The 27,371-nt window shown below is 39.1% G+C and overlaps 6 protein-coding genes across 12 annotated transcripts; 4 read left to right on the top strand and 2 right to left on the bottom strand.

Moving 5' to 3' along the window:
• Positions 1–305: 305 nt before the first annotated feature.
• Positions 306–4,148, top strand: LOC120002724 (CAX-interacting protein 4-like). Of its 2 annotated transcripts, none has more exons than XM_038851507.1 (3): positions 306–502; positions 1,332–2,339; positions 3,880–4,148. In XM_038851507.1, the coding sequence occupies exon 2, from the start codon at positions 1,352–1,354 to the stop codon at positions 2,315–2,317; it is 966 nt and encodes a 321-aa protein (XP_038707435.1). In that variant the 5' UTR covers positions 306–502; positions 1,332–1,351; the 3' UTR covers positions 2,318–2,339; positions 3,880–4,148. The 2 variants fall into 2 exon arrangements, with proteins under 2 accessions (XP_038707435.1, XP_038707434.1); XM_038851506.1 differs by having other exon boundaries at positions 308–502; positions 1,346–2,339.
• A 2,505-nt stretch (positions 4,149–6,653) lies between these two features.
• On the top strand, positions 6,654–9,307 carry LOC120002723 (mediator of RNA polymerase II transcription subunit 15-like). The gene is made up of 2 exons (XM_038851505.1): positions 6,654–7,942; positions 8,095–9,307. The coding sequence occupies exons 1-2, from the start codon at positions 6,720–6,722 to the stop codon at positions 8,966–8,968; spliced, it is 2,097 nt and encodes a 698-aa protein (XP_038707433.1). The 5' UTR covers positions 6,654–6,719; the 3' UTR covers positions 8,969–9,307.
• A 1,736-nt stretch (positions 9,308–11,043) lies between these two features.
• Positions 11,044–15,898, top strand: LOC120002813. Its single transcript, XM_038851645.1, has 12 exons — positions 11,044–11,204; positions 11,292–11,390; positions 11,549–11,633; positions 11,909–11,978; positions 12,392–12,452; positions 12,534–12,587; positions 12,837–12,993; positions 13,187–13,283; positions 13,687–13,796; positions 14,523–14,629; positions 15,338–15,448; positions 15,548–15,898. Exons 1-12 carry the CDS (start codon positions 11,115–11,117, stop codon positions 15,662–15,664), a joined length of 1,158 nt encoding a protein of 385 aa, XP_038707573.1. The 5' UTR covers positions 11,044–11,114; the 3' UTR covers positions 15,665–15,898.
• A 194-nt stretch (positions 15,899–16,092) lies between these two features.
• LOC120002814 (transcription factor PIF3-like) lies at positions 16,093–20,072 on the top strand. 5 transcript variants are annotated; one of them, XM_038851650.1, is made up of 8 exons: positions 16,103–16,650; positions 17,827–17,940; positions 18,032–18,124; positions 18,215–18,280; positions 18,705–18,770; positions 18,897–19,056; positions 19,231–19,331; positions 19,749–20,072. In XM_038851650.1, the coding sequence occupies exons 2-8, from the start codon at positions 17,914–17,916 to the stop codon at positions 19,773–19,775; spliced, it is 540 nt and encodes a 179-aa protein (XP_038707578.1). In that variant the 5' UTR covers positions 16,103–16,650; positions 17,827–17,913; the 3' UTR covers positions 19,776–20,072. The 5 variants fall into 5 exon arrangements, with proteins under 5 accessions (XP_038707575.1, XP_038707576.1, XP_038707577.1 ...); XM_038851647.1 differs by having other exon boundaries at positions 16,093–16,650; positions 18,897–19,331; XM_038851648.1 differs by having other exon boundaries at positions 16,094–16,650; positions 18,897–19,326.
• A 434-nt stretch (positions 20,073–20,506) lies between these two features.
• LOC120001492 lies at positions 20,507–22,756 on the bottom strand. Its single transcript, XM_038849851.1, has 3 exons — positions 22,549–22,756; positions 22,224–22,432; positions 20,507–21,081 (listed from the first exon to the last, which is right to left on the bottom strand). The coding sequence occupies exons 1-3, from the start codon at positions 22,639–22,641 to the stop codon at positions 20,775–20,777; spliced, it is 609 nt and encodes a 202-aa protein (XP_038705779.1). The 5' UTR covers positions 22,642–22,756; the 3' UTR covers positions 20,507–20,774.
• A 752-nt stretch (positions 22,757–23,508) lies between these two features.
• On the bottom strand, positions 23,509–27,311 carry LOC120002995. 2 transcript variants are annotated; one of them, XM_038851882.1, is made up of 7 exons: positions 27,193–27,311; positions 26,609–26,980; positions 26,207–26,418; positions 25,070–25,352; positions 24,698–24,783; positions 24,527–24,618; positions 23,509–24,060 (listed from the first exon to the last, which is right to left on the bottom strand). In XM_038851882.1, exons 2-7 carry the CDS (start codon positions 26,930–26,932, stop codon positions 23,828–23,830), a joined length of 1,230 nt encoding a protein of 409 aa, XP_038707810.1. In that variant the 5' UTR covers positions 26,933–26,980; positions 27,193–27,311; the 3' UTR covers positions 23,509–23,827. The 2 variants fall into 2 exon arrangements, with proteins under 2 accessions (XP_038707810.1, XP_038707809.1); XM_038851881.1 differs by having other exon boundaries at positions 26,609–27,310.
• Positions 27,312–27,371: the final 60 nt, after the last annotated feature.

The following is a 27,371-nucleotide window of genomic DNA, read 5'->3' on the forward strand; positions in this document are numbered from 1 at the left end:
TCTCACCTCCTACCCCATGAATGGCCAGCTCAGATATCATGTGAGACGATACAAGGATATACATGTATATTTTGATTATTTTCTTGAATTAGTTCTTACGAGGGTATTTAGGCGTAAAGACAATACAAAGCACCCCTAAAGACAATACACAGCACCCCTTATTTCTATGTAAGGTAACAGGAATGATTTTTTTTTACTATTATACTACTTTTATACTACCAATAAAACGTGGCAGGCTGGCAGGCGGCAGCTCTATTTTATTATTCCAAAGTTGTCCTTCAAATTGAGCCCTAGCTAGCTTTGGGGAGAGTGGGTCTTTCCACGTTTGTTCGTGTGAGTATCGGAATTCCATCGACCCCTTCCTCCTTAATCCTGCGTACTCCTTCTTTGCGCATGCGGATTTCTCTCCGGTCCTTCTTCAGCTTTCTGCTTCTTCTGATATACACAGGAATTATAACTCTAATCTACATCCAGAAGAACAGTTGCAGTCCATACAAGACAGGTACGGTGTATTCGTTTTCTATTTTGGGTGATTTTTCTGTAGATCTTTGTCAGCATCGCACGATTTGATCATGCTCCACAGAAAATTAAGTTTCGATGCATAAATTTGTTTATGTTTGAAAGCAAGGACTATGTGAACATGATCAATTCAATTTGGATGTTTGGAAAATCACGGCGGTGGTAATGGACCAAAAATGGATTTTATGATTCAATCCTTAGTCTCTATTTATGAGGATGATGCAGTTACTGAACATGAGGACGGCAGATAATGCAATTATTGAGTAATAAGGAGACGGAGAACATCTTTCGTACATTTGATGCTTGATAGGACACATTGAGTAAAGAGACCTGATGCATAATTGTATAATTCAGGGTTTAAATTTAGTTGAGCAAAGTTTTAACTTAACGAATTTCACCTCGTTTATTCTATCCATTCGTTGCCCACCTCCTACTGATGCATCATGCATTATCAATCAAACGTCATCTCATAAGTGAATTAGAACACACTTTGACCATTGAGTAAACCACTATATTATACGAACCTGTTGAATTTGTGATGTCAAATTACATGGCACGCTACTGGAAAATTATTGTACATTATTGCTTTCTATGTTAATGCGTATCTGCTTTCCACTCAAATTACATTCCTTATCTAACTATAATCCTGCCCGTTTTGTATTCTTGTCCTGGACCCTAGGTAATTTTCCGTTTGAATGGAGATTGGGAGTTCTTTATGTATCTTTTCCATTTTGACTTCAATCCTCTTGGTCATTTTATTTACAATCTCGGTTTCTTTTTGGAAAATGTACGTTCTTAATCTTAATTATCAGTTTGATTTTTGCAGCTCAAGATGCCAGCTACAGCGGGAAGGGTTCGCATGCCTGCGAATAATAGGGTGCACAGTAGTGCAGCCCTGCAAACCCATGGCATATGGCAGAGTGCAATTGGTTATGACCCGTACGCACCCAACAAAGATGACTCAAAATCAGCCAATCAAATGCCTTCAAACTCTGAGCCAGAGGGTGAGAATGCTTACGCGAGCTTTCAGGGTCTCCTTGCCCTTGCGCGAATAACTGGGTCTAATGCTGATGAGCCTCGCGGTGCTTGTAAAAAGTGTTGTCGTGTTGGGCACCTGACATATCAATGTAGGAATTTTTTGAGTGCCAAGGATGAGAATCAGGACAAAGACCCTGAAGGCATTCATGTGCAAGCATTGTCTTGGTTGGATAAACAGAGGGGAAGTGTTGGTAAGGTGAATGGGAAAAAGGAGCTTCAGAGTGCGCCAGAGAGTGGGGAGGAAGATGAGGAGACTGATTCAGATGTGGATTCGGAGATTGAGAGGATTATTGCTGAGAGAAATGGAAAGAAGGGTGGTACTAATGGGAACTCCTTGAGGAAGGAGAAATTGGATAAAGATGAATCAGATTTAGATTCTGGGAAGAGGAGAAAAAGAGGAAGGTCAAAGAAAAGGAGGAGTAAGAAGAGGGACTCTAGCGATTCAGAGGACGAGGATCCAGGTAGGAGAAAGAGGAGGGAGGAGAAGAGGAGAAAAAGGGATGAGTCCTCAGAAGAAGAGGAGGAGCGTCAGTGCCGTAGGAGGAAGAGCAGGAAGGAAAAGAGGGGACGAAGAAGTAATCGATATTCAGATGAATCGGATTCTGATGTGGCAGGTGATTCCAGTAAACGGCATAAGCGGAAGAGCAGAAAGGCTTTGTCACATTCCGATTCTGATGCAAGTGGCTCTGACCACTTGCGGGTTGGAAGGGACAAGAAAAGGTCTGCGAAGAAAAATAGGAAACACCATCGTGAAGAATGATGATTGAAGTCAATGTACCAAGGTAATTCATGATTGGTCTCCGTTGTTTACGCTTAGCATATAGTGGATGTAGCATGCAACTTTATCCTTCTGTTCTGAACCTGATACAGTGATACGTTATTTTGGGTAGCCTCTGTTGGTTTCATTTTGCTTGTTTCATTGTTTTATGTTGTTCCTATATGCATTTGGAGATGGAGAAGCTTGTATTTGTTGAAATGCATTTGACATTGTATAATTGGTTCTCTCCTTTTTGTCTAATCGTAGCATTTTTGCTAATTACGTATGTGAACATTCTATAATCTACTGCTTTCCCCGGTTTGCTTTAGCATATTTATTGGCATGCCTAGTTCTATTATGGATTCATGTAGCGACCCAAAGTTTTTGATGATAATTATGATGATCTTAACATGCCTAGTGCCAAATATTGAAATGCTGAAGTTGATTCTGGAATAATTGGTAACATAGATAGATTATGGAACATGAAAGGGGGTATTTTGAAGAAAAAAAATAACGCATATAAAGTAATATACTTATAATGTGTGTTACCTTTTTTAGAGGAAGCCAAACTTTGTTACTTATTCTGATCCTGTATATGCATATGATGGTTTTACTTTGTGTTTTATGGATGTATGAGCTATTTAGCTTCTCTTTTTCTGCCTTTAATGGGCATTCTCAATGCCTTTCTCTTCTTTATGCTTGAAGCTCCAAAGGCAATGCTCACTTGCCTCTCTTTCCTTTCCCTGTCTCATTTCCTCCCCACTTTTTTCTTAATTTGACATTTTTTTCTCCGTACTCTTTATATTTAAGTCGCTAATATGTCTTATGTCCTTCATTCTAAGAAGCCTGATGAGCATGATGGCCTTTCACCTATTATTCTGGGAATTTGGCAAGACCAAGATACGAACCTTGCATGATTATTTTTGTAGAAAAAATATAATATTTGGCAGTGGCATTTTTTCTTGTAATGGCAACGGGTAGCAATAGTTGACCTGAAAGAAAATTGGAGCATCTTTGGATATAATTAATATGTTTCCCAATCAGAGATGATTCCCTTTTAAACTGAGTTCTACTTTCAAAAGGGCTTCTGGAACTGATTATGAGAAACACCCAGGGCCAGAATGGTAGAAAACGAGAAAATGAAAATTTATTTTGTTATATGAATCAAACTTGAAAATATAGATGTTTGACCCAGTCCTTTAATTGATGGAGATAAATCTTGATTAAGGTGGTGTGTTATACTTATATCAGTCCTTTTAAGAATTATTAGGCAGTGGATTCACTTTACGAGTAGTAAGTCTATGTCAAAGTGATGGCAGTTGTTCCTGTGGCGTTGTTCAAGCATTGGGGAGGTGCTCAGGCATGGGGTGTTGTTAGTGATTGGTTAATGATTAGAGCCAAAAAAGGCCGGGAGTTGAATTGTTTTCACTGGAGCCAACATTAGTCCTTATTGCTTCTGTTGCTCGTTCATATAGGTTGCAACTATTTTTTGTTTGTGGGACAGTGAGGTCTGAATGATTCTCTGAAATATCTCATTGCTTATCAATTGAAATTTTGTGTGGCAGGCATGTGTAGAGAAATGGATGGGTTGATCGACCTAGATGTTCTAAGCAAGTGATGGAAGTAATGCTGGAAGGGCATTGTTCTCTTGAGATAATTTCTATTACATGTGGCTGTTAAAAGTGTTTCGGTATCTGTAAGTTACAGTATGGAGCTGGAATTACTTTATTGATGTTACTGGTGGATCCAGTGCTTGAACACACGTTCTTGTATCTGGATATATGATGAGGATGTTCTCAGCTATGTTTATGATATAAGTTTTCTTTATTTAGTAGGCTTATGGCTTTGAAACGCTTTTTGTTCGGTGAGCAACCAAATACCCACTCAGTTAGGGTTTGAAAATGGGCCAGGCGGCCCTGTTTAGGCTCAGCCCGAGCTTGGCCTGTAAGACAAAGGGGCCGAGCTCGGGCCTAATGGGAAGCTCATTTGAGAGTGGGCCACTCTCAAGTCTCACCGATAAGCGTTAATCAAAGGAGATTCGGTCATCCTATTTAAGTAATTAGGGAGATATGGTGGATGTTCTTCACATTAACCATAAGCCCTTTCAAACATTTGATTCATATTGTAATACAGAAAAATCATGGTGCAATAATTAATTAATTGTATTATGTATTTTGACTTTTATTTGTGAAGTTGTTCATGTGTGCTATACATGCCACCGAATAAAATCAATAAATAAATAGTTAGAAAAGTCTTGGATCCTCATCTTTTTAGCTAATCCACTTTTTTGGATAACAAGCATGCATGGGTTATGGGTGTGCATACGATATGAGTCGGCTGAATATGATATTAGCCTATTGGGGTTTTTTCAACATTTTCATTCGTTATAAATTTATAAATGTGGAACGATGTACAAAACATAAGAAACGTCAAGTCAGACCTATCAAAATTTGGGTGGGGCTATTTATACTACACGGTTTTCATTCGCACCCCAAAACACAAAAAAAAAAAAAAACTAGGTTGTAAAACACTTCAACGCGTCAAATTGTTACTCATTCCCTCCTTCCCCTCTTTTATTCCCTCCCCCCCTCTCTATTTCGTCTCTCACCTCACCCATTACCACATTTTATCAACACTGATGGGGGACGACGATTACCACGTTGATCCAGACTTCACTAACGACGAAAAGATGGAGTATCCTGAAGACTTGGTAAGTCTGTCTCACCCAGTATCACACTACCTTTGATTTTTTATTGAAAAGACTGGTTTGTTCAATTTTTTTACGATCTTCCCTTGTTATGGTAATTCCCTTACTTTTTCATCACAGGATAAACTTAAAAATGCCAGACACGAAATTTATACCAATGAAAGAAGCCATTTTTTGAAGGGGTCATAACTTTTTTGATCTCTTCCTAGGAAAAAAAGAGACCATTGCAATGGTATAATGCTGAAGTTACTACAATTGGGATGCCCCCAGCCTATCTCTGCCATCATCAACCATGACCCATCAAGCTTGCGTATATAACCATTCACCAATGTCCCCACCCCATCTCTGCTCTGTTTTGTTGGTCATAACTATTTGGGGGTGTCTTTTGTTTTTTTTTTGAAAAACATTAAAAAAAAAAAGGTGTATTCAAAACAAATTAATTTTTAATGGGATTTTCTAGTTTTCGGGATGTGAATAAGCGAAGTAGAGTCTAAATAGCCTCACCAAACTTTGGGATCCAATTTGATTTTAAAAAATGTGGACAAAAAATAAATAAAGAAGATGGACCTATGAAGAATCCCAATAGCCACCTTACTCTTTTGGTCATCTCATTTGGATTCAAAGCAAAGCATGCAGGTCCAAATCTGTGTCCCTCAAGAAAAGATTTCTACACCCAAAAAAAGCACCTTATTCTCTTCTCTTCTATAGAAACTCCCATTGCAGACTTTTATTCTTTCTCTCTTTAAAATTTTGTTTTGTAGCGTTTGAAAAGTTGGCAGTGGCAGTTTGGATATAAACGTTCACATCTACTTGGACGCCGCCTGGCTGTCTTCCACGCGCATTTCCAGGTACATGGACCGCGCGTGTAATGATATCTCTATTTTTTATTTAAAAAGTGAGGGATGATTGCATCACCTGGTGGTGTTATCCGGGCAGGATTGCGGCTAAGACTACGTTTGGCTAATTCCTTTTTTGGGAAATGAAATGTGTAGTCTCCCTTGATTTATGGAAAATCCCATTTTGGGGATGTCACAATTTTGTTTCTTAATTCCAGGAAAAAAAAAACTATGCATTCTATGCAATAATGTAATACCTTATTTACAATATCAGTATTACCAACTCTACGTTATCTCTAAGTCGACTCTCCTCTACACTTTCTGTAATTTACATATCTTAGTCATTAAGTTTTCGAAATAGTGTAATGTAAAAAGAAGTGTTTCCAAATCAAATTTAAAATTTAATTAGTTTTACACAGTAGGAAAATTAAATAAATTTGGTTGACCTAAATATACCAAATTGGCCCGTACCCACCTGAACAGAAACCAATGAGTGGAGTGGAGTAGCTGTAACAACCATCTTTACCATGCAGTTCACAGCTTAATTTCAACTTTGTTTTCTTTCTTCTCTGGCTCAAGCCCCTAGACCAGATCCTGTCTGCTTTCAAAAATAATAAAAGACTAAAACATAATTAGTGAAATACATAACTAACTAACTGACCAAAAACTGAATTAATTATTTAATTAGGATGAAAAAATATTTTATAAAATTATGAAAATCAGAAGGCTAAACAGCTGGAGGAGAGTCAGCAGACCAGGTGTGGAGTACCTATAAGAGTACGCAATCCCACTACATTAACCCGCCGTTTCTTTCTCTCTTATCTGGACACCAAAAACCCATTTTCTTTCCAACTCACTCGACATGGACCCACCACCATCTCCTCCACCAGCGGCTCCGCCTCTTACTACTACACCTGCCGCCGTCGTCACTACAACCAACTTACCCACCCACCAGATCAACGCGCCCACATATACTGAATCGATTGACTCTTCCCCTCGTTCTCGCAACACAGACTCCTGGGATGACCCGCCAGCTTCAGCCGCCGGTGGAGCCTTCACCACGAAGCTTAGACTCATGTGCAGCTACGGCGGCCACATCGTGCCCCGTCCGCACGACAAGTCGTTGTGCTACGTCGGCGGCGATACCCGAATCGTTGTCGTGGACCGCCAAAAGACCCTTGCGTCCCTTTCTTCAAGCCTCTCCCGGACTCTCCTCAACGACCGGCCGTTTACTCTCAAGTACCAGCTCCCGAGCGAGGACCTGGATTCTCTCATATCTGTTACCACCGATGAGGATTTGGAGAACATGATCGACGAGTATGATCGGACAACCGGGAGTTCTTCAAAAACATCTAGATTGAGGCTTTTCCTGTTCCCGTTGAAGCCCGATTCGTCACAGTCGATTGGGCCACTTCTGGAAAATCCTGCCAAGTCTGAGGACTGGTTCTTGAATGCCTTGAACGGGGCTGGGTTGTTAAACAGGGGATTCTCTGATTCGGCTTCAGTGAATTGCTTACTGGGTTTAGATGATGATGCCGCAAATGGGAATAATCTCGTGAGAGATACGGAGGGTTCACGGAAGAATGTGAAGCAGGGTCAAGGTCAGGATGTACACTCAGTACCAGATTCGCCCATGTTAGAGACGACATCGTCTTTTGGGTCTTCATCGTCATCGCCTTCGTTGGCGAACTTGCCGCCAATTAGGGTGCATGTGGAGGACCGTCGTGGTGTCAAAATTGAGCAGGATCAGAAGGTTGTGGGGATTGAGGAGCAATTTGCGCAGATGGGTTTTGGTGCGGGACAGAAGCAGGATGAGGGTTTTGTGGTTCTTTCCTCCGCGCCTCCGCCTCCTATGCCGGTGACATTTGCGGTGCCTGGTATGCCCGTGAGCTCGGGGGTTGTTGCTGGGGACTATTCCAATCGGGCGATCTCCGATGATGAGAGATCGGACCATGGCATGCCGTTTGGGCATCAGAAACCACCAACACCACAGTCACAGCAACAGCAGCAGCAGACTTTGCTTCCACAGTCACAACTGAAGTCAAGCGGAGGCCTTGATTTGCCTTCCCCAGATTCAGTGTCAAGGTACCATTTTAATCTCCTTTACTTTCGTGCTCATTTTCTACTTTATTATAGACATATTTTTATTTCTGGATTTAGATTATTGGGTTCGTGTTATTTATGGAGAAATGATTGTAATCTGAAATAAATTATTGGTGCTTGTCATGGTTTTTCAGTGATAGTAGTTTAACAAATGCAATAGCTCGCCAAAAACCAGGAATTTATCAAGACCAAGTTGTTCAAGTGCCCACTGGAGTTAACCGGTTTCCTGAAATGAATGTCTCTGATCCAAACAATCGGGTCCAATTACAACAACAGTTTCACGATTCGGGTTATGTGTTGCAATCCCAATTTGAGCAGCAGCTGCTGCAACAACAACAGCAGCAGCAGCAACAACCACCACCACAACAATTCATTCATGCTGGTACTCATTACGTTCAACAGCACCCCTCTGGGGCAGTACCAATGACTGCATATTATCCTGTGTACCCTTCACAGCCACAACACCTGCAACCACAACAACATCATCGTCAGCTTGATCATCAATACCCAATGTACTATATGCCCGCTCAACAACAACCCCAGGGTTACAATTTGCCTATGCAGCAATCTAGTATCAGTGATGCCCCCAATACTATGCCTTTGAGCCGCTCCCAAACTCCTCCAAATCCTACAATTGTGGCTCCTTCAGCAGGATACAATCCTGTGAGAAATGCTCCTCTTGCTGCTAGTCCGGAAATGACTGCTTCAAATGTGTATAGGACAGTGACTGCAGGTGGAACACCATTGCATCAAGTGCCTTCAAGTCAGCATCAGCAGCAGTATGTCGGCTACTCCCAGATTCATCACCCTTCGCAGTCTGTTGCCCCCCGTTCTACTGGGACTCCAAATTTTGTCTATGAATACACAGATCCAGCTCACCCCCAAGTATACTACACACAGCCTTTAGCACCCTCAATGCCTTCTCAATACCAAACCATGACTACGGCATCAGGTGTAGCATCGCCAGACTCTTCAGGTTCCCGCCGAGAACATCAAGCTGCAAATTAGTAACTTCACAAACACAGGAAATCTATCAAGGAAGAAGAAACAATTTTGAGGAAAGGGTTTGCTTTATATCTGAAAGTTCTTGAAAGAAAAAAAAAACAGTTATGATATTGGCATTGGTTTGTGGTATGTATTTGTGGTAGATAATAAGGAAACTCTTTTTTGCTGTCTCAATTTACGTTGTTGCTGTTGTCATAGGAAAAGAAAGCGGTCCAAGAGTACACCGTAAAAGCTCAAAACTCATATTGTGTGCTTGTGCAGTTCAGTTATCAGTTACTGAATAATTTTTATGTAATTGGCAATTGTGTTTGAATAATGTATTTGATTCAGGTGTTTGTATTATACGGTTCATGAAATTGAAAAAGGATTTGATCTGTGGACTGCAGCCTACATGTCTGCAAAAGATTGTGATTGGGGTTGAGATCATTGTTACTTGGGAGATTGGATATTTCCCAGAAGAAGCTTTTTCTTACCATCTATGATATATTTGTTTTTTTGACATAGGCGGTGAAAACTCTTCTGCGTCTTGCCATCTACTCCGCTGAGGAGGCTGGTTTTTTGAGTCAGGGTTAAGCAGCAGCTGCATGAATTATGCAAAATGGGGAGTAGATTGTGCTCTCATCGTTGGCAGCAGAAAAAACACAGTTCCTACAAACCCAGAAAAGCCATTCGCCACCCACCAGATCTCCCAACTATGTATATCTATGCAAGCATCTCAGGAAATTTCATTTTATTCCTTATTCCTTACTCATATTCGTCCATCAATGTGAACAAGATTTACCACTGGGGGCATAAATATACAGGGAGTTTAGTGGGATTCTTTGCTCTGGCATCCTGTTTTGTCTATTTGCTTTTGTATCTCTCATTTCATGGCAAGTCGAGCATTGCTTGTATTAAATAGATGCCCACTGCTTTCTAATTTGCTTCACTTCCTACGTCGTCTTTTGCATCAGATCCCAAATAAGATCACTTGTTATTTGTCTCATAGGACAAATACATCACATATTTATGGACTTCAATGTGATTGGAGTCGGATTAAATTATTCCAAATACCCTAAGCAAATCGGATCCAAGTTATGCGTTACTATGGGTTTATAAGTCCAAACAACAATGCATAAGAAAAGCACGTTTACTTACTTTGTCAATAATTCTCATCTGACCGTGCATTGACAGCAGACTGCTAGATTCGGTTCTCATGTGTGTTTATTATCACTGAAACGTACTAATTATTGCGTAGATTATGTAATAATCGTACGAGGTTTTGCTTTTTTGAGTGTGGCGGCACGTTGTTTTGTTAAACTGGTACTAGGTGGCTGTTTTGTCCTAGTTTGATGATGACTCGACTCCATGGCATCCACAATTATCTTGGATTTTGTGATTGTCAAGTTGAGGGCTCAACCACAAAGTTCACAACTTCAGTTTTCCACTTTTCCATGCTCAACAGTTAAAGACGCCCGTTGGAACTTGGAAATGGGCCATATTGTGATATAAGCCCACTTTAAAGCCCCAATAGCTACCCTACTTGTGATCTAAGCCCACCTTTAAAGGCCCAAATAGTTTGAGCTCCCCCAATGTCCAATTCTAAGAAATACTAAAAAAAAAAAAATGAAGCTAGCTCATCTGAGTTTCCTTGAATGAGATTTAATTTGCCTGAATGTAGCTTCTTTATCAATTCTGTTTATGAGGCAACTCTGCAGATTTGGCCTGAAAAAGATACAAGAACAAAGGGCAGAGATTATTATCTTTCTTACTGTGGTTTATTCAATTGAATATGCAATAAAAGAGAGCTGTTTCTGTCCTAAATATTACTGCATAAGCAAGTAATAATTTTTGAAAAATGATCAAAAAAGTAGGCTGTTTTCTTGTTTTCTCTCTTTTCAATAATTAAATTATTTGAAGTTTAATTTATAACCTTGGTAATTAAATTATTAACCTATATTATTCTAAATAATAATAGAGGAAAAACATGTATTATTCAATAAGAATTTTAAATTTTAAAATTTGTATATATTAGGTTATAAAAATATTTAAAAGCTTTACATGGTATACGACATCGTTTTGGGAACATCGACGATAGAATTGCAGGTCAAAGGGTCAAACGCGAAAGAGTTAAAAGAGGAGGTGAGATGGAGGACGACGAAAGAGGAAAATGACGGAAGCTTGGATTCGGGCTCTAGTGGAGGCCATTCACGCTAGTCCTACACAGGCTGTACTATATCTCGCTGGTGGCGCATCTCAGGTATCAGTAGTTCTGTCTTCAATTCACACAATCTTCATCAATCAATTTCAATCGATCAAGTTAACGGAATGAATTACTTGTTGTTAGGTTCTTGGCTGGTTAATTTCAGTGCCTGGAGCCTCAAATACAGTGCTCGAAACGGTGGTTCCGTACTCCAGAATGTCCATGATTCAATTACTCAATAAGGTTCTCTATGTGAACAATCTTAGTGATGGATTTTTATTTTATTCTATCTTTTTTTTTTTTCAATTCTTTACTTAATTATGTTTGAAATTTTCTTATGTTTGGTAATTCTTTTCTCTTTGGAGGGTTTTCAATGATGTCGTGATGCGTTGGTGTTGCAGATTCCAACTCAGTTTTGTAGCCAGCAAACAGCAGAGGAAATGGCTTTACTGGCATACAATCGCGCGCTTAAGCTCTCTAGCCCAGGTATCATGTTCGAAAATTGTGTCTTTATTTCATAAAAGCATGGTGTGGCTAAAAGAATTGCTTTGGTTAGTGGCAGAACCTAGGCTTGAAAAATGTTCCCAAATTAAAAGATTTCTATCCAAAAAAATTTGAAAATTGAAATACAATGCTACTCATCGTGCATAATTATTTGACTTAGTATATTAGTCAGAAACAAATCCTTAGTTGGTGGTATGCAAATTTGGCTGGTGGAGTCTTTGTTTTTATTTAATATCGATGTTATTTAATGTCGATAGGTTCTCCAGTTCTTGGTGTGGGCTTTACTGGCTCTTTGGTTAGCACTCGTCCAAAGCTTGGAGACCACAGGTGATGCTGATTTGATGTTTTCCCCCCGAGAAATATGTGTGTTAATTTTCCCTGCTGTCGTCTATTCAAGAATATGTAGATGATTAAACGAAAATTTCCTCTTTAATTAAGACTCTGAGTCTGATCATTTTATAGAAAGTCAGAGGTGAAGAATATCATCGGAGGGAAAAATCATTCTCTTTTGTTTGTTTCACCATGCTTTCTAAGACTATGGGAAATGAAATTCACCAGTTTAAATTTCCTATAGCAGTTGGGCTTTGCAGGGACCGTAAGTTGAATCAAACTTTGAAGAGATTTATTTATTTGCTCAGTTGTTTTTTAATGTATGTCTCATGTTTTAATGTAAGCGTCTTCAATATTTAAGGTATTGTTTTGTTGAGTTACCTTCTGCATATTTATATTGCCATGAGCAGGTTGTACTTCTCAACAAGAACATCTGACCGACTTTGGGTATCTACAGTTACCTTGTCAAAGGTGATTATGGGTTTTCATATGGCTTTTAATCATCTGTAATCTTTGCAATGGTCATATGTACCTTGTTACTGAACTGATTAGGGTCTGCGAACACGGGAGCAAGAAGACACTGTTTCAAGTCAACTATTACTGAAGGTGCGTTATAAATGCTGAAAATGACAATTTTGAATTTTCTGTTTCTTAGCATTGTTTTATATATAATCTTAAAATGTTCTGAGATCTTGAAATAGGTATAATGAAAACATTTCTTAAGCGGCAACTTAGCCATCCTTGATTTCATGCTATTGAAAGTGTATTCCCCTCCTCCCTCACCCTTCCTGTGGGATCCTATAGCTCACCACCTGGGACTTCTTTATCTATTTCCTTTTCATCTAATGGTTACAGGCCATTGCAAATGCGTGCAAGATCCCAGCAAAATTTGATTCTGAGTTGACTGGATCTGACTTGGCTGATGAATTTGAAAGGCAGTTCAATGAAGATCAGGAATTACAACAAATTATAAATGGGGAAATATGCTTTAAAATTTATCCATTTTCTGGTGGTATGATTCAATCTTTGGATCAAATGAACATCAACTACAGCTAGGTTTTGTTTTAAGTCCACATTTATTTTGTGTTGGAAGCTTGAAAGAAGAGAGAAAAAAATGTACACTCATATAAGAGCTGCACAGGGTTAAAAAAATGAAAATAAGAAAAAATTGTTTGTTAAATAATAAAATTTTGTCTGTTTTACAGGAGCACACACATCAAAGGAAGAGAGGAAGATAATACTCTCGGGTTCTTTTAATCCATTGCATGATGGCCATCTCAAGCTCTTGGAAGTTGCTTTAAGGTATATGATTTTTTTTTGAAAAATCTGTTGGTAAAATTCACATAGAAATCACCTTCCCCTTGTAATAATCGAATATAAGGTTGGCTTCACTATTCTTTAGAATTGATTTTAAGATTTAGAATGTAATGTTTTTACTTCCAGTTTCTTTTGTATGGGAAATATGACCATATTTATTTAGAATGTTCATTTGAGTCTGACCAGTAAAGATTACTGCATCAGAATATTCTATTAACTGGAAAGGGATCCACATTTATTGGGGAAGAAAAGATTAATCTACTGGAAAGGGAATCCATATTTATTGGGGAAGAAAAGATTAATCTAGATTCTCATTGAACACCTTTAAAAATGAATTCAGATTTATCATGGTTTCTGTAAGTCTCATTTTTAACTCATTCCTATGCAGCATTTGTGGCCATGGATATCCATGTTTCGAGTTATCTGCTATCAATGCTGACAAACCTCCATTATCTATATCACAAATCAAAGATCGTGTAAAGCAGTTTGAAAAAGTTGGTGAGGCACATTGTTTGATTCTCTGACATTCTGAAGAACTGTTGTTCTGCTTATGGGGTTTAGGGATGTCGAGGGATCATGATCTAGGCAATCATGTAAGATGGGCAGGGATATAATTAGTTTATAAGTGCAATGAGTAGATAATAGGTATGGGAGCTGTTGGTTAAATCAGGGTCACTTCTAAGTTATCCAAGATCCTTTTTCACAGCAATTTGATTACCTTTACGGTGGGCTTTTACTACTGATTTGGCTAGTTATCTCTGCGAGTTGTGATGCTTGTCTGGTCTTGGGAGAAATCTCACCTGCCTTAATGATTAAATTCACCGGCCATCCTGAAGTGTTTCTTCTTCATATTGGAAGCTAATGACTAACTGTATCCTGTTAAAGTGGCATGATCAGTGAAAATGAGTTATTGGTTAGAGTGAGGTGACCAATAATGTAGAAGTTCTGTAGCAATTAATTTATTTTAATGGGAAAACTATGATCAACACTATTTTTGTCTCTTATAAGGTGCAAAGCAAGTTTATCTTAAATTTAAATATCTGAGATTATCATAATTACTTGAATTATAAGTTACCTTTTCCTAAAGTGCATTTGATGTTTAAATCCCATGAATAACTTGAAACATGCTTCACATAAAAATGATTTTGTAGAACGAAAATTATCAGTTATTTATTGCTTTGATCTTATCTCGTCGTGGTAACTCGTTTTGCTTCCAAATGGCAGGGAAGACCATAATCATTTCCAATCAGCCTTATTTTTATAAGAAAGCCGAACTTTTCCCTGGCAGTGCTTTTGTGATTGGTGCCGACACAGTAGCGAGGCTTATTAATGTACGGTACTTTCTTGTTGCATTAGAAATTTTCTACTATGAATAATTTCTTCTATAAGGATGCCCATGCTAGCTCACTTTGTCTAGATATAATTTCTCAAGTATATTTTATTGAGGTTAAATTGTGACTAATTGAATAGATAGATCACTATTTTATTGAAAAGATAGAGGAACTCGTGGTCTGGTAGTGCCCTGCTCCAGATCACTTGCTGGGACGAGTTGCAAGTTTCTGAGTCTTCCCTGCCTCACAAAATTGCTAGTAGAACCACACAAGTTATTCGGGATAAAAAGAAGAAGAAAGAAGAATAGAGAGATCCACCTTAGCTGACAGTTACACGCTTGATTTTGGTGAAATATAATTGTTTGACCTACTAATGAGGGGAAAAAGTGACAAGGGTGAAAAAATACTTAAATCTCAATATTTCTTGAATCTGATGATGTGGACACTTTGTTCTCCAGTGGCTTCTGATATGAACCTCTTTTACTTCCGGATAACCAGACCATCCAGCAAACATGTCTATTCCAATGGAGAGCGTTTTACTATGATAAAAGGTAGGAAATAATGCTAGACCGTAGACATGCTGTTGTACCTAAGTCTATACAACTCGCTTGAATGTGATTAGAACTAAATCTATTTGATGTTACACTAGGTATTCAGAATAAAATTATATTTGATCGAGTTAGATTACTAATTCACTATCTTTTGCAGCCAAAATATTATAATGGGTCCCATGAAGAGATGTTAAGAATTCTCAGTGATTGCAAAAGAACAGGGTGCACATTTCTTGTGGGTGGCCGGAATGTAGATGGTGCTTTTAAGGTGCTTTCACAGTGGAAGCTATTGCAACTTGCTCAATTTATTTACCATTTGTATTTTCTCTGAGAATTCTATTCCAACTTTTTCTTAAATAATTTGCAGGTTCTTGAAGATTTTGACATCCCAGAGGTGCTACGTGACATGTTTATCCCCATTCCAGCTGAAAGCTTTCGCATGGATATATCCTCCACAGAAATGAGAAAAAGCCGTCAAGTTTGAACATTTGAGGGGTAAACATGGCATGGTTTTTCATTGTTAATATGAACTATGAAGCATAAAAATAAGTATGATCATGGAAGTCCCTCTTATTGTTTATGCTATACAGATCAGTATCCAAATCTACTATATACTATTCTCGTTAGCGAGCATGCTACTCCGTATTCTCCAGTAAATAAGCATAGATAGAAATTGTTCGAGTACACATGGATTGTGCTGATCATGTGGTGATGATTTTATCATTCTTAGTAGGAGTTCTAAACTCTCAAGTTTCATTTGACAGATTCAGGATTCCATTCAAATTCGTTTGTTTTTATGAGCCTTTTGGGCTCTTTTCTCACAGGAGTTCCAATTTATGCCAACAGAACAATGGTGTTACTCTCAAGCAACGTCCTTTGAGGGAGAAATAGTTAACATGAACTATGCCAACTACCAATAATGAAAACCATTCGGATCGAGTGAACAGGTTCAGTGGGTCTGCATTGTGATTGAATCCGAGAAAATTTAAAAAAAAAAAAAAAAAACCCATCTAAAAATTAAAGTTAAAAAACTTGGATGATATTTTTAGCTAATACAAATATAAAACAATGGTCTTTCTCTTTTTCTGTATCTTTTGTACTGATTGGGTGCTTGCTTATGTTCTATTTCCTGACTAATCTTAACATGCTTTAAACCAGCAATAGAAACATGGAATTCATTATCAGTGTCTAAGAAGTTCCTTCTCCTTTGTGTCTGATACTTAACTGCTTGAATTGAACTTATCCACCGCAGGCTGCACCACATCCAGCTGCGCATGTGGAACCATAAGCAACGGCAGTCGCAGACGCTTTTTCTTTGGATGCACCATCGGCGCAACTGAAAATAATGGTTCCAACGACAGATAGGATTACCAGTACTGCCCACAATACCCCAATTGCACTGCTTAAGCCTTCACCATCGCCACCCCAATTGCCTCCGGCAGCTTCTTTCCATAGCCTCGCCATCTACAGGCTCTCCTCTCTCTCTCTCTCTCTCTCTCTCATATATTTAGTGCTAAAACGGACATAGATAGATCATTTATATGTGAACGGCGGGAGAGGCTTTAATTCGCCGACCTTTTTAACGGGATAAAAAAAAATCGTGTGGTCTAGTCTACCACTGATCAGACCTAGCCACGTCAAAACGGATGCGTTTTTGGTGGTTCTTGAGTCTTGACTCTTTTTCTCTTTTATTTTAAAAAAGTGATGATTCTACTTCGAAAAGGACAACCCTTGTGTTGATCTTATCATCTTCTTTTGCCGACATAAAAGGTCAATTTGAGTAAAGAGATGGAGCAAAAAAAAAAAAACTGAAATACATGCTATACTTAGGTGGGTGGACCGTTTATAATATTATTGGGTCAGATGGGCCGATCCCGGCTCCCTAACCTTAACCAGGCCCATGATTTACTGGGCTTGGCCAGTTTATTGGAAGTAATGTGAGGCCCAAGAAAGAGAGAATTTGTCTTCATGGTTTGTCAATGGCTAGTCCGTGAGAGAAACTTGCAAAATGAATCCAAAAAGCAGGAAGTGGAGTTGAGCGATGGTTCCAAAATGCATCCACAAGGCAGCAAGTGGAGTTGAGATTGTCAATGGCTAGTCCCTAAATGAAGAGGTAGGGACTGGGAGGGATGACACGAGTCATTGACGTGTGTTTGTGGATATGAAAATGAAACATGTAGATGTAGTTCCTCACAAACGGACAGGATCACACTGAAAACTATCAACGACCACGATTTATGCAGCTGACACAGCGAATCCCAAGTACCCAAAATCTAGGAAAAAAACACTGAGAGGCCCACAAGGGGTCCGTTATTCTGTTTGTTTTTTCCCGCCGTCTTCCCCTTATTCAAAGTTCGGCCTTCCTCTGCTTCCTTGAATAAGCCCAATATATCTATCTCTATATTTATATGCATATCTACACAACACAGGCACATACAAACACGTTTATATTGCAACCAGATGAGCCCTTTAATGACCATTTGGGATCTTATAGGGGGTTCCAGGGGTGAAGAAATTGGGCAATCATCCACACATCATGAAGATGTTGCTGCAAATTCTTCGTTCCAAACATCTGATTCTTTAAATACTCCTATGTTTCAGCAAGATATTTATGGGGTCTCATCCGATGTTCAATTGGATCAGCAGTTGCTGGAAGGCAAGTTGAGCAGGGAAACATTATGGGAAACGCACCAAGTTGCAGAATTGAGGGGGGTGAAGAGAAAAACAGACGAAATGGAATGCAGAAAGTGTCCAAGTGAAGTAAGTTATGTGCAATTGGTTTAATGGATTATGGACTAATTTATGTATACGAGTATAGTAATCTGGGTTTTGATGTTCAATCTTGTTTTAGGGAGTTGAGAGGCTGTCTTCTGAATTCGGGCGAAAACAAGATGTTCGTTCAAAAAGAACACGTTCAGCTGAATTGCACACCATATCTGAGAGGGTGAGTGGGTGAAATAGCATTAATTTAATTTCTTTACCTTAGAGCTAAATGCCTTTAATTAGTTTGCTACTTTCTGTTCTAATTGAACAGAGGCGTAGGGACCGGATCAAAGAAAAGATGGGAGAGTTGCAGGCATTGATACCAAACTGTAACAAGGTAAACTTTCTTTTGGTATAGAATTGCAGGTCCTTCCCCTGTTTTCATTAATCATGTTTCTGTTCCAATTCAGATTTTGGTATAAAATTGCTATTACTCTGCTGTTTGTTTACTCAAACTCAATAGTTGCGGTAGTGAAGAATTCAAGGAATACAGAATGGCAAAGAGCTCGAGCAGGTCAACTTAGTTTAATATAGTAAATATATTAGGCATGATATACTTTACGAGACATGTTCCGGATAGATCAAAAGGCCAAAAAACCTCTGCTGCATATGCTTTTGCAGGTTGCCAGTTTTGTCTGTCTTTTCTCCATTGGAAAGATTAACCCATCTCTAAACACTTCATGTACATAAATCAAACATTGGCATAATTCTCTATAGTTTCTTCCACAAATTATTTTCTGATTGTTCTTGTCTTATTTCAGTCAGACAAAGTTTCAATACTGGACCATGCTATTGGATATCTCAAAGCCTTAAAGAATCAGATTGAAGTAATCTCTCTAAAAGTTTTTTGAATGGAAGGAGGACAGCACCTCCAAAATTATAGTTTATGTATGTTATGCTGCTTGCATGTTTATGTATGAAGTAACTTACTTTTCCTTCGTTGGCTGATTCAGATGATGTCCAAGCGCGGAGGAACTTTATGTCAAGCTCCAATTATGTCACCGCCAGAGATGCAAAGTATACGATATCCCTATCAGTTTCCAGCCATGAGGCCTGATTTCGGGAGGGGAATGAGCTTTGGAATGGGAAGATTGAGCACGTGTTATTCAGCAGGTCTTCCTATGATTTCATTCCCCTCAGCTAGTCTACACACTTTTCCATCTGCCGCTACCGAACTGCATATTTCCAGACCTGGAAATTTTCTGATTCCTCATGCACAAATGCCACGCGCTCGTTCAGAAGTATTACCTGACCCTGCTGCCCCATCAAACATGATGTCTTATGCAGGATTCTCTCCTGCATTCGAGAGTTCAAGTGGAGGAGAACCTAGTTGCCGGGATATAACGAGTCTTGCCTTTCATCACCAACATATTCCAACGCTAAGTCAGGTTTCTTTCAATCTCTGGTGTCTTATATTTTCTCTGTCTGTTTCTTAGAATATTCATTCATGTCTGCTGCGCCAAGTAGACTAATGACAAGCATTGGATAAGCCAAGCCTTCTCGTTTTATTATTTTTGGTATATAATGTTGTTGAATTTAGTTATTAAGTGATTCTTTTAATGGTTTAACTTAATTACGAGAAAAGGTACACAAGTATTTTAAATTTGCTGATTCCAGCAAGTCACATAAACACCCTGCATTAATGATAGCAACCAGGCCTCAGTTTCGCAAACACACTGTCTGCAATTAATGAATTTGGTGAAAACCACATATCAGCATAGATTAGCTACCCTAGTTAACTTGAATTAAAAGGAAACTCATTTTCTTTTCGATTTACAGTGATTGTTTACTCTTGATGATTGCAGGATAACAGTCAGGATTTTCAAATGTAGCAGAGTCGGTGTCACAATATGTTAATCCTTGCTCAAGATAATATGTAGGTCTTGGATCGGAAAACTTTTTTTGTGGATTAATGCCTAGTTTGTTTCTTTCGTGGATTTAGAGATGGAGATGGAAATGGAAAGAGGATGCCAAGAAAACTTCTTTTTTTTTTTTTGTATAGATTAACCAGTTTCCAGAACTGCTTTCTTGAAGTTACTTTTGCCATGTATTGCTCTCTACTTTCAAATTAAGATTACAATGATTTTGATTTCTTGGTGCGCAACGGGAAATAAATTCCTAGAAAAGCTACCCTACGATTGTGTCATTACTTGAAATATCAATTTCTGGGCCTTGGAATCTTGTCAAGAACTTTGGATGTAAAACCATTCAACTTCTTCTTGATGTCTAGGTTAGTCCTGGCAGCAACAAGCGCCACCTGCTCTTTATTTTTCTCGTACAGAGGTAATACTCTTGCACTCAAATTTAATTTACATCCGACATCGGTTAGGCGTAAGAATTTATACCCCACATCGGTTAGGTGTAAGAAGTTGTTCTTTGCTTGTGAATCTCCAAAACTGCTAGAATTCTGTGTATCGACCCATACAGGATTGATTTATGGATCAGTATTTACCTATTTGGTTTGCTGTAATTAAATAATGTTGAGATAGTCAGATTCTACTATGGGGTTGGTTATATTATCTAACCGCCATGATAAAATGATCAATGAGCAACCAGGGAATTCCTCCTGCGGCGCCATTACATGGGTCGAAAGGCAACCATTAAACAAAAATAAGAGGGTGCAGCGATATGAAGACAACGTACAGAAAAACACGACAATATACCTCCTCCACTCAAAAAAGCCAAAAAAAACCTGACAACAGACTTCGAGTATACTGTTACATGATCATATAACATGACTAACGTCTATAAGCCCATAGCTTTCTGGAACTATTTGACTTTAAACCTATCCATCCTTGATAAGTAAACACAAAAGTTGGAAGTGAGAATAACTAAACCTTCTCAAATTCATTGGCACGTTGTTGCAGAGGCTGTGGAAAATCCGACGCAGTCATGCCAAGACCTTCATTTCGGTGCTTCTCCCATCCACCAGTATCGGCTCTAGAGTGAGTCCAATAGTAAAGAACTGAACCCAGCAATGACAACAATGTTAGAGCTGCTCCTGCAGCAAATACGCCTTTGCGGAGGGTAGCACATGATAGTTGTTCTCCTCCATGGAAGGCTGTTCGGTATTTGGTGTGATATGCATTCCTTGCCGACCCAGCCAATAAACATGCCTCAGCTCCCAAAAAGCTAATCCTGATATATGATACCACTGTTCAGCAAAAGTTCTAAAACCAGAACCCCAGAATAAGCAAACGGAAATTTTCACATAGAAATCACCTTCCCCTTGTAATAATCACTTCACACATGAAACAAAGAAACAAAAATAGAACAAACTTCTGAAAGATCAGCTTAGCTCATGGACAATATCCAGATAGTTTTCAGAAATTGCTAGACCTAGGAGATAGGTTCCACATTAGATAAGCTTGGCATATCCACTGTGATCCAATATCACAATATCTGCCCCATCACTAAGTAAAGTCAGTAGCTATAGTACTTGTATACAGTTTAAATCAAATTTACCAGTAGATTCTCATAATACAAGTTAAACAAAAGCACACCAGCATTGTCCAATGTTTCGATTCAAGACTCCTTTTGAATTCAAGTTTAAGACAGAGCGGTAAGAATACTCCCCATGAAAGTCAAATTTAATGACGTCCACTTGTATGACTATAGAAAAGCAAAACCAATCTCAAAAGAATCATATACATGAGGAGCACTATACCCACTACTGATGAGCTAGTTGCAGATAAATACCTAAGCTGATTGCAACAAGATACACCCAAGACTGCAAGTAATGCAATTTGGGTATAACCTGGTTCCAATAGGGACAACAGGAATAGAAAAAAGTTATTCAGTCCACATTAAATGTGTCAAATCCAAGCTCGGCGGTTCCTTGGATATCAACTTCAAAGAAGTGAGTGACAGTAAAAGAGGTAAACAACTCCGGGCTGAAAACAACGTACGCAAATCTTACTCCTGCATTGACCTCTCATTGTACCTCTACAACTCTAGCACGAGCCACATGTTCGCCTCTAAAGAAGTGAGTAACAATACAAAGAAAAATTGACTTAGAATTATATTGTTTTCGTATTCGACTACAGAGGGGGCTTAAAGCTGTTAGGATTTAGGACGCTCAAATTTTGGCAGCTTAGAGTCAAAAACAGTTAAAAGCCTCAGATTTTAATACTAGTGCACACCCAATCAGATGACCAGGGATTTCACTACGCGAGAATTTTCAACTACAGTCGAACGATTCCAGTTTAATGAGAGAAATAAAGAGAGAAGTAAATAAAGCAAAACATATTATATTTTGAGGGAGAAATGGTCAGATTTACCAGGAGACAATGAAGAAGAAGATTGCGCAGGTGGTATTAGATGTTCCAGTTGCAAGCCCTTTCCCAAAGCATAGACACCTAGTAACGCCGTGCAACACTGCTTGGCTTATCAACAACAGTCCAAAAGCCACCAGTCCATACACAGTCGACGCATCCGATTCATACACGCAGTACGTTTGCTCATCGTACTGATCTGGCACCACCTTAGCCTTCACCTCACAAACACAGACAGGATCACAAACAATTAACTAAGGAACAACACCAATAAAAAAACCACAGATTCACAGAAACAGAGACATAAATATCCAGAGAGAAAGAAAGTTACGGAGCTGCGGCGGCGTTCGGCTCCGATAGCGAGGACGAAGGCTATGAGGTGAAGAGATGTGACGATGGCAAAAATAGAAACTGAGACTGCCATTCTCGCGTAGTCTCTGCTCCCTCGCTGTCTGTATGTGATTATGTACACTGTTTAGCAACTTTTATCAAAATTTTGGCTTTAATTTCTTCTCTTCTTTTCATGAAAATCGGCTGTGTTTGCTTTACTCTGTGCATCAAACTTTTTTTTGGATTCTTTTGTGCCAAACAAAATTTGTTTAGCTTAAGAGAGGGCAAGGATTGTGTGATCTAAGGACCACCATATGTTGATCATTTAGGCCTCTGAGATCTTTTCGTTGTCCACACTTAACAAGTATGATTGTATGATTGGGATTTGTGATCGAGTTTCACGTGGTTGGAGGTGTATACGAGGTTAACTCAACTGCGGGTGGTGGGACCCCTTCACTGACTGCGATTGACAAAATGGGTGTTTGGGCCACTTCGACTGAATAGCTGGATCATAGGTAGCTTGTCGGTGGTTCGGTGCGCCAATTTCCCGGCCAAAGGGACCCGATATAGCAGGTAACCGGTCGCGGAGTTGGGGTTCAGGTGCATCACTCTTGGGCTTCTTGAATATTTGCTATCAAACCCCTTGGGCTGCTTTGAATTCTTGGGCTTTTCAGGCCCAATTTCCTAACTAAAAAAAAGCAGTTACATCAATTTTATAAACGGCTCGTAGTTCGATATCCCCAAGTGTCTACCAGCTGACAACAAAAACACTTCTATGCAAATCCAAAAAAAAAAAACACTTTAGTTAATGCCAGCCAAAGAACAATCAGCGTTCAGATACATTTCTTGGACAGCTCAAACTAGTTATTGTACAACTTCCCTATCGAAATCCTCCAAAAAAAAGTTCATCACATCCTAGTAGTTATCAGGACAGGGAAAAAAAAAAAGAAAAAGAAAAAGGTGCCTGGATATTCATCACATACTAGGAATAAAATAGAAAAGAAGCAACAAAAAACTCGCCTATTATAATAGGTCGGTAGGTACAGAGACCATCTCTCAACCTCACAGAATAACTTAGCAGCGCTTCCCCTTTATACTTTATATAGATACTCTATCACTATTACTTATTGCAGTTTCATAACAAGAGTACAGAACGAGATAACATCTCCGAGATCAAATCGTATCTTGCACTAAACAAAATTTGGGAGTTTCAAACTCACAAGTTGACCAGGCAGTGACCAGATAATATTTTGGAGTTCAAGAACCGGACAAAACCGAAATCACCTGCGGGAGAAGAAGAGGAAATCAGGGTGATCGACCTGATGCAGTCTTAACCAACTGTCAGCGGCCTGCAAGAGGGAGCTTGCCAGTGGACTCTCAATCCCACCGTTAGGCGTCCACAAAGCCCCCCTGAATTTGTATGAAGCAAGGCCAAAAACAGGCAATGTGATATTAGGCACACCATCCATCTCACTGCAATCCATCTTTACTGACTTATGTACACTTTGTACACCTGAAGGTAAGAGTAACTCAACATTTACACATTGTATTCATGATAACAGATAAAAAATAAAGGAAAGTTAAATAGCTCAATTAATTCTTATATCCCATGTTATAAGAGCATTTGATATAAGTGGAACACATTAGCACTTACAAGAGCAACATGTAGTAAGTGGAAAAAGAAGCAAGTAATTTCTGTATGATCTGTTTCCTTTTCTAGGAACAAAAAAATGTGGAACTAACTTATAATGCGGCATGAGGGTACAAACAAAAGACATTCGAAAAGGCTATTTAATGATCATAAGATGCAACTAACTAAAAGCATTTGGTGTGCATTTTGGATCAAGTAAGAAAAGAACACACGTTTTCTAGCTAAACAGCAGGTGCAGCATTAATAACAATGCTTGATCATCACTAATTGTTCTAGGAAGGAGGAAAAATACAGATGTAGTCCTGAGGTAAAGTCTAACTTTTATTACCTCCCTCTGGAGTACAAAGAGAATGGTAGGTCAGAAAGCAAGCATCCAGCTCTTTAAGAGTTGGCCCCGTCGATATTCTGTAAATTGGATACCTGTAGAGCATTCCATTGAACCAGTAAGAATCATGCATACAAAACCTAAAAAGTAAAATTAACATTGAGATAACAATACCAGGCCACAGAAATCCAGCTAGAAGAAAGCAAGTCACAACTTCTCAGCGTCTTCAGCTCAGGGAAACGACCGGAAAGATCCGATATCTGTAGCAACAGAAATCTTAATACAGCTTCCACAAGAAAATACTAAAAGTAGGGATCTGTACAGTGCAGATATTTTTTCCCTGTTTAGAACATATTACAAAAAGAATACCAATCATGATTCTAGCTATAATTATTAGCATGAAATGGATACTGTATACTTTAGCTTTCATTCAGAATCACAACCAAAATACAGTAATACACACACAATCGAAGGGATCATACAGATCCAAATATGATATCCAGCTAATCTTTTCTTTTTCAAGCATAAAAGGTAAGGAATGAAAACCTTGTCAGCTAAAGGCTCCCGGCTGTAAGGAGGGTCCCGCTCAAAGTACTCAAAAAGAAGGGCACTATAAGAGTTCAACGATTCACCCTCGTCACTGGAAAAACCATCTTCAAGAGCAGCGTGCTGATCTCTCAAAGACAACCTATCCACTCTAAGAGGAATGCTTCTTGTTACATGATGATCATTCCGTAGCTCCCTTGAGTATCCCCTTTCCGGTTCACGATCACCGCTACCATCACTATTTGAATCCCTGAAATCACTGTCACTGTCTTCACCTGGCCTCCTATAAACAAGGGGCCAACAATTTCAGTAAATATAAACTAGGTTATGCAACAAACAAACTTAAATTGCAATGAAGTAGAGAACAAATCATAGGTTGAAATGTGCATTAAAATATCTCCATAAGTCTCACACACACTCACACACAAAAGAGACATATATGTTCACGCAGGCACGCCCAAGTGCTGCTTTGCCCCTCTTTAATAGAAACAACATTTTGCATTTCAACTCTCTGTTGAATGCTAGGATCCATCAAAAGTGGATTAAAAATGCAGGCATTGTATCATATGCTCCCAAGTATCAGTGATTTTGCACCATAAAACTTTTACCAGTGGTATACTTAGATAAAGCCTTTTCTCCAAATTTCAATTATGGGGAACACAAATATTTCCATTGCTCATACAACTGCAAACTATTGCCAGTGAAGAACATGTTCTTGTTGATGCAGCCCCCCAAACAAACATGCCTCTCGCCAAGGTATACTCAGGTCCATATTTAAGAGATGGTGTGAGGATAATAATATGACTAATTTAATGGCCCCATTCAAAGCACTCAATACAATAATTGACATCAAACTCCAACGATGCTTATCAACTAGGATATAAAAATTAAATTTAACACAATTCATTCAACATTATATATGAGATGCAGACGGTTACATGCATCAGAAACTGAATATATAGCTAAAAATTACCAACAGACAATGCCGTGAGCTGGAAAGGCCATTGTTCAATCAATACTATCAAAAACAGAAATAACATTCACTACTAAACGAGAAGGCATACTATTTAAATATCACGAATGATCACACAAGAAACACCGGATTAAGAAGTTGGTAAACGAAAATTATGGTTTTACCTTGACTTTGGCAATGACTTTGATGAGTCACGGTATATTTGGATGCCAGACAGGTAAGGCACGTAGTACTGAACAACGTAATCACTATCATTCAGAATTAGAGGCACCCCTGCGCCATAAGCACTCCACTCTTTAAATGATTCCCATAAATCACCAAGAAGAAAATAAGGCTGAAATTCCACATCGCAAGTCCTCCAACCCCTCATCGTAGTCTGCGCAGTGAAAACATTACACCACTCAGACTCAGTTGATTAGAGGACACTAAACTAAGAAACAAACAACATTGGAGTAAAACAATGTCTTCTCTCCTAATCTCCTCAACTTCGTATCAATCAAATATATGTTTCAAACGAATAAATGAGTCAACAGCCGGAAAACAAACTCCAATCAGATTCCACAAACCTTAGACAGATACTGAGCAGGCACAGAAGGAGTGATCGACTCCAGAAACCGTTCTAAGTTACTCAAAGGCGACGCCATCGGTTCGGACGCGGGCAAGGCCTCCGGTTCCGACAACTCCTCGGACACAGTCCGGTTCTCGAGCTCCCTAACCGGAGCACCGGCCTGTTTTTCCTTCATGGAAAGCGATTGCCTAAAAGCGACGTCGCTCTGTGCTCTGCGTAGTTGATCATTCTGCCGGTTCTGGTGTGACCTACGCGCCTTTGCTGGTTTATAAAACCGATCTTCCCCGCGAGCACCCGTAAACTGCAGTCCAGCACCCGACATATCCTCGCCTCCAAATCTCAGCAAAAACCGCTTCAAAGCCCTAAATCACTAAAACCGAACAACAATTTCCGCTTTGTATTACAATCCTCACGAAAGTAAAAAAACAACGATCGAGTCGTATCAACACAAAGGTTTTGAATATTTGCAGAGATTTATGTTTAAGAATGTAAATAAATATCTGAAAAAGGACCAATCAAAGAAACACGAAATGCGGATACAGAGAATACGAATAGATCTAACGGGAAGATGCTGGACAGAACTGTAAGAGCACGATCGATAACGAAGAGGAGAATGGTTTTGAAAATGAAGCGACGGAGGAAGACGAAAAGAAAGAAGGGCCACAACACAACGCTCGTGAATCGATAAATTGGCCGTATAAGGAAGGAACCAACTAATAGTTTCCTATTTTTAATTAATTTATTCATCCTTCCTTATCAAG

The sequence above is a fragment of the Tripterygium wilfordii genome, chromosome 7, assembly GCF_013401445.1.
Source record: "Tripterygium wilfordii isolate XIE 37 chromosome 7, ASM1340144v1, whole genome shotgun sequence".
Classification (NCBI taxonomy): domain Eukaryota; kingdom Viridiplantae; phylum Streptophyta; class Magnoliopsida; order Celastrales; family Celastraceae; genus Tripterygium; species Tripterygium wilfordii.

Excerpts from the sequence above, each read along its gene's own strand:
- LOC120002723 (XM_038851505.1), top strand. The coding sequence starts at position 6,720 with ATGGACCCACCACCATCTCCTCCACCAGCGGCTCCGCCTCTTACTACT. Across the intron at positions 7,943-8,094 it reads TCCCCAGATTCAGTGTCAAG|TGATAGTAGTTTAACAAATG; the intron begins GTACCATTTTAA and ends ATGGTTTTTCAG.
- LOC120002814 (XM_038851647.1), top strand. The coding sequence starts at position 17,914 with ATGGAATGCAGAAAGTGTCCAAGTGAA. Across the intron at positions 18,281-18,704 it reads TGATACCAAACTGTAACAAG|TCAGACAAAGTTTCAATACT; the intron begins GTAAACTTTCTT and ends GTCTTATTTCAG. Across the intron at positions 19,332-19,748 it reads ATATTCCAACGCTAAGTCAG|GATAACAGTCAGGATTTTCA; the intron begins GTTTCTTTCAAT and ends TGATGATTGCAG.
- LOC120002813 (XM_038851645.1), top strand. The coding sequence starts at position 11,115 with ATGACGGAAGCTTGGATTCGGGCTCTAGTGGAGGCCATTCACGCTAGT. Across the intron at positions 11,391-11,548 it reads TGATTCAATTACTCAATAAG|ATTCCAACTCAGTTTTGTAG; the intron begins GTTCTCTATGTG and ends TTGGTGTTGCAG. Across the intron at positions 14,630-15,337 it reads CAGTAGCGAGGCTTATTAAT|CCAAAATATTATAATGGGTC; the intron begins GTACGGTACTTT and ends TATCTTTTGCAG.
- LOC120002724 (XM_038851507.1), top strand. The coding sequence starts at position 1,352 with ATGCCAGCTACAGCGGGAAGGGTTCGCATGCCTGCGAATAATAGGGTG.
- LOC120002995 (XM_038851882.1), bottom strand. The coding sequence starts at position 26,932 with ATGTCGGGTGCTGGACTGCAGTTTACGGGTGCTCGCGGGGAAGATCGG. Across the intron at positions 26,419-26,608 it reads CTGCTCAGTATCTGTCTAAG|ACTACGATGAGGGGTTGGAG; the intron begins GTTTGTGGAATC and ends TTCACTGCGCAG. Across the intron at positions 24,619-24,697 it reads AGCTGGATTTCTGTGGCCTG|GTATCCAATTTACAGAATAT; the intron begins GTATTGTTATCT and ends AATGCTCTACAG.
- LOC120001492 (XM_038849851.1), bottom strand. The coding sequence starts at position 22,641 with ATGGCAGTCTCAGTTTCTATTTTTGCCATCGTCACATCTCTTCACCTC. Across the intron at positions 22,433-22,548 it reads CCGAACGCCGCCGCAGCTCC|GCTAAGGTGGTGCCAGATCA; the intron begins GTAACTTTCTTT and ends TGTGAGGTGAAG. Across the intron at positions 21,082-22,223 it reads TTCTTCTTCATTGTCTCCTG|GATTAGCTTTTTGGGAGCTG; the intron begins GTAAATCTGACC and ends ATCATATATCAG.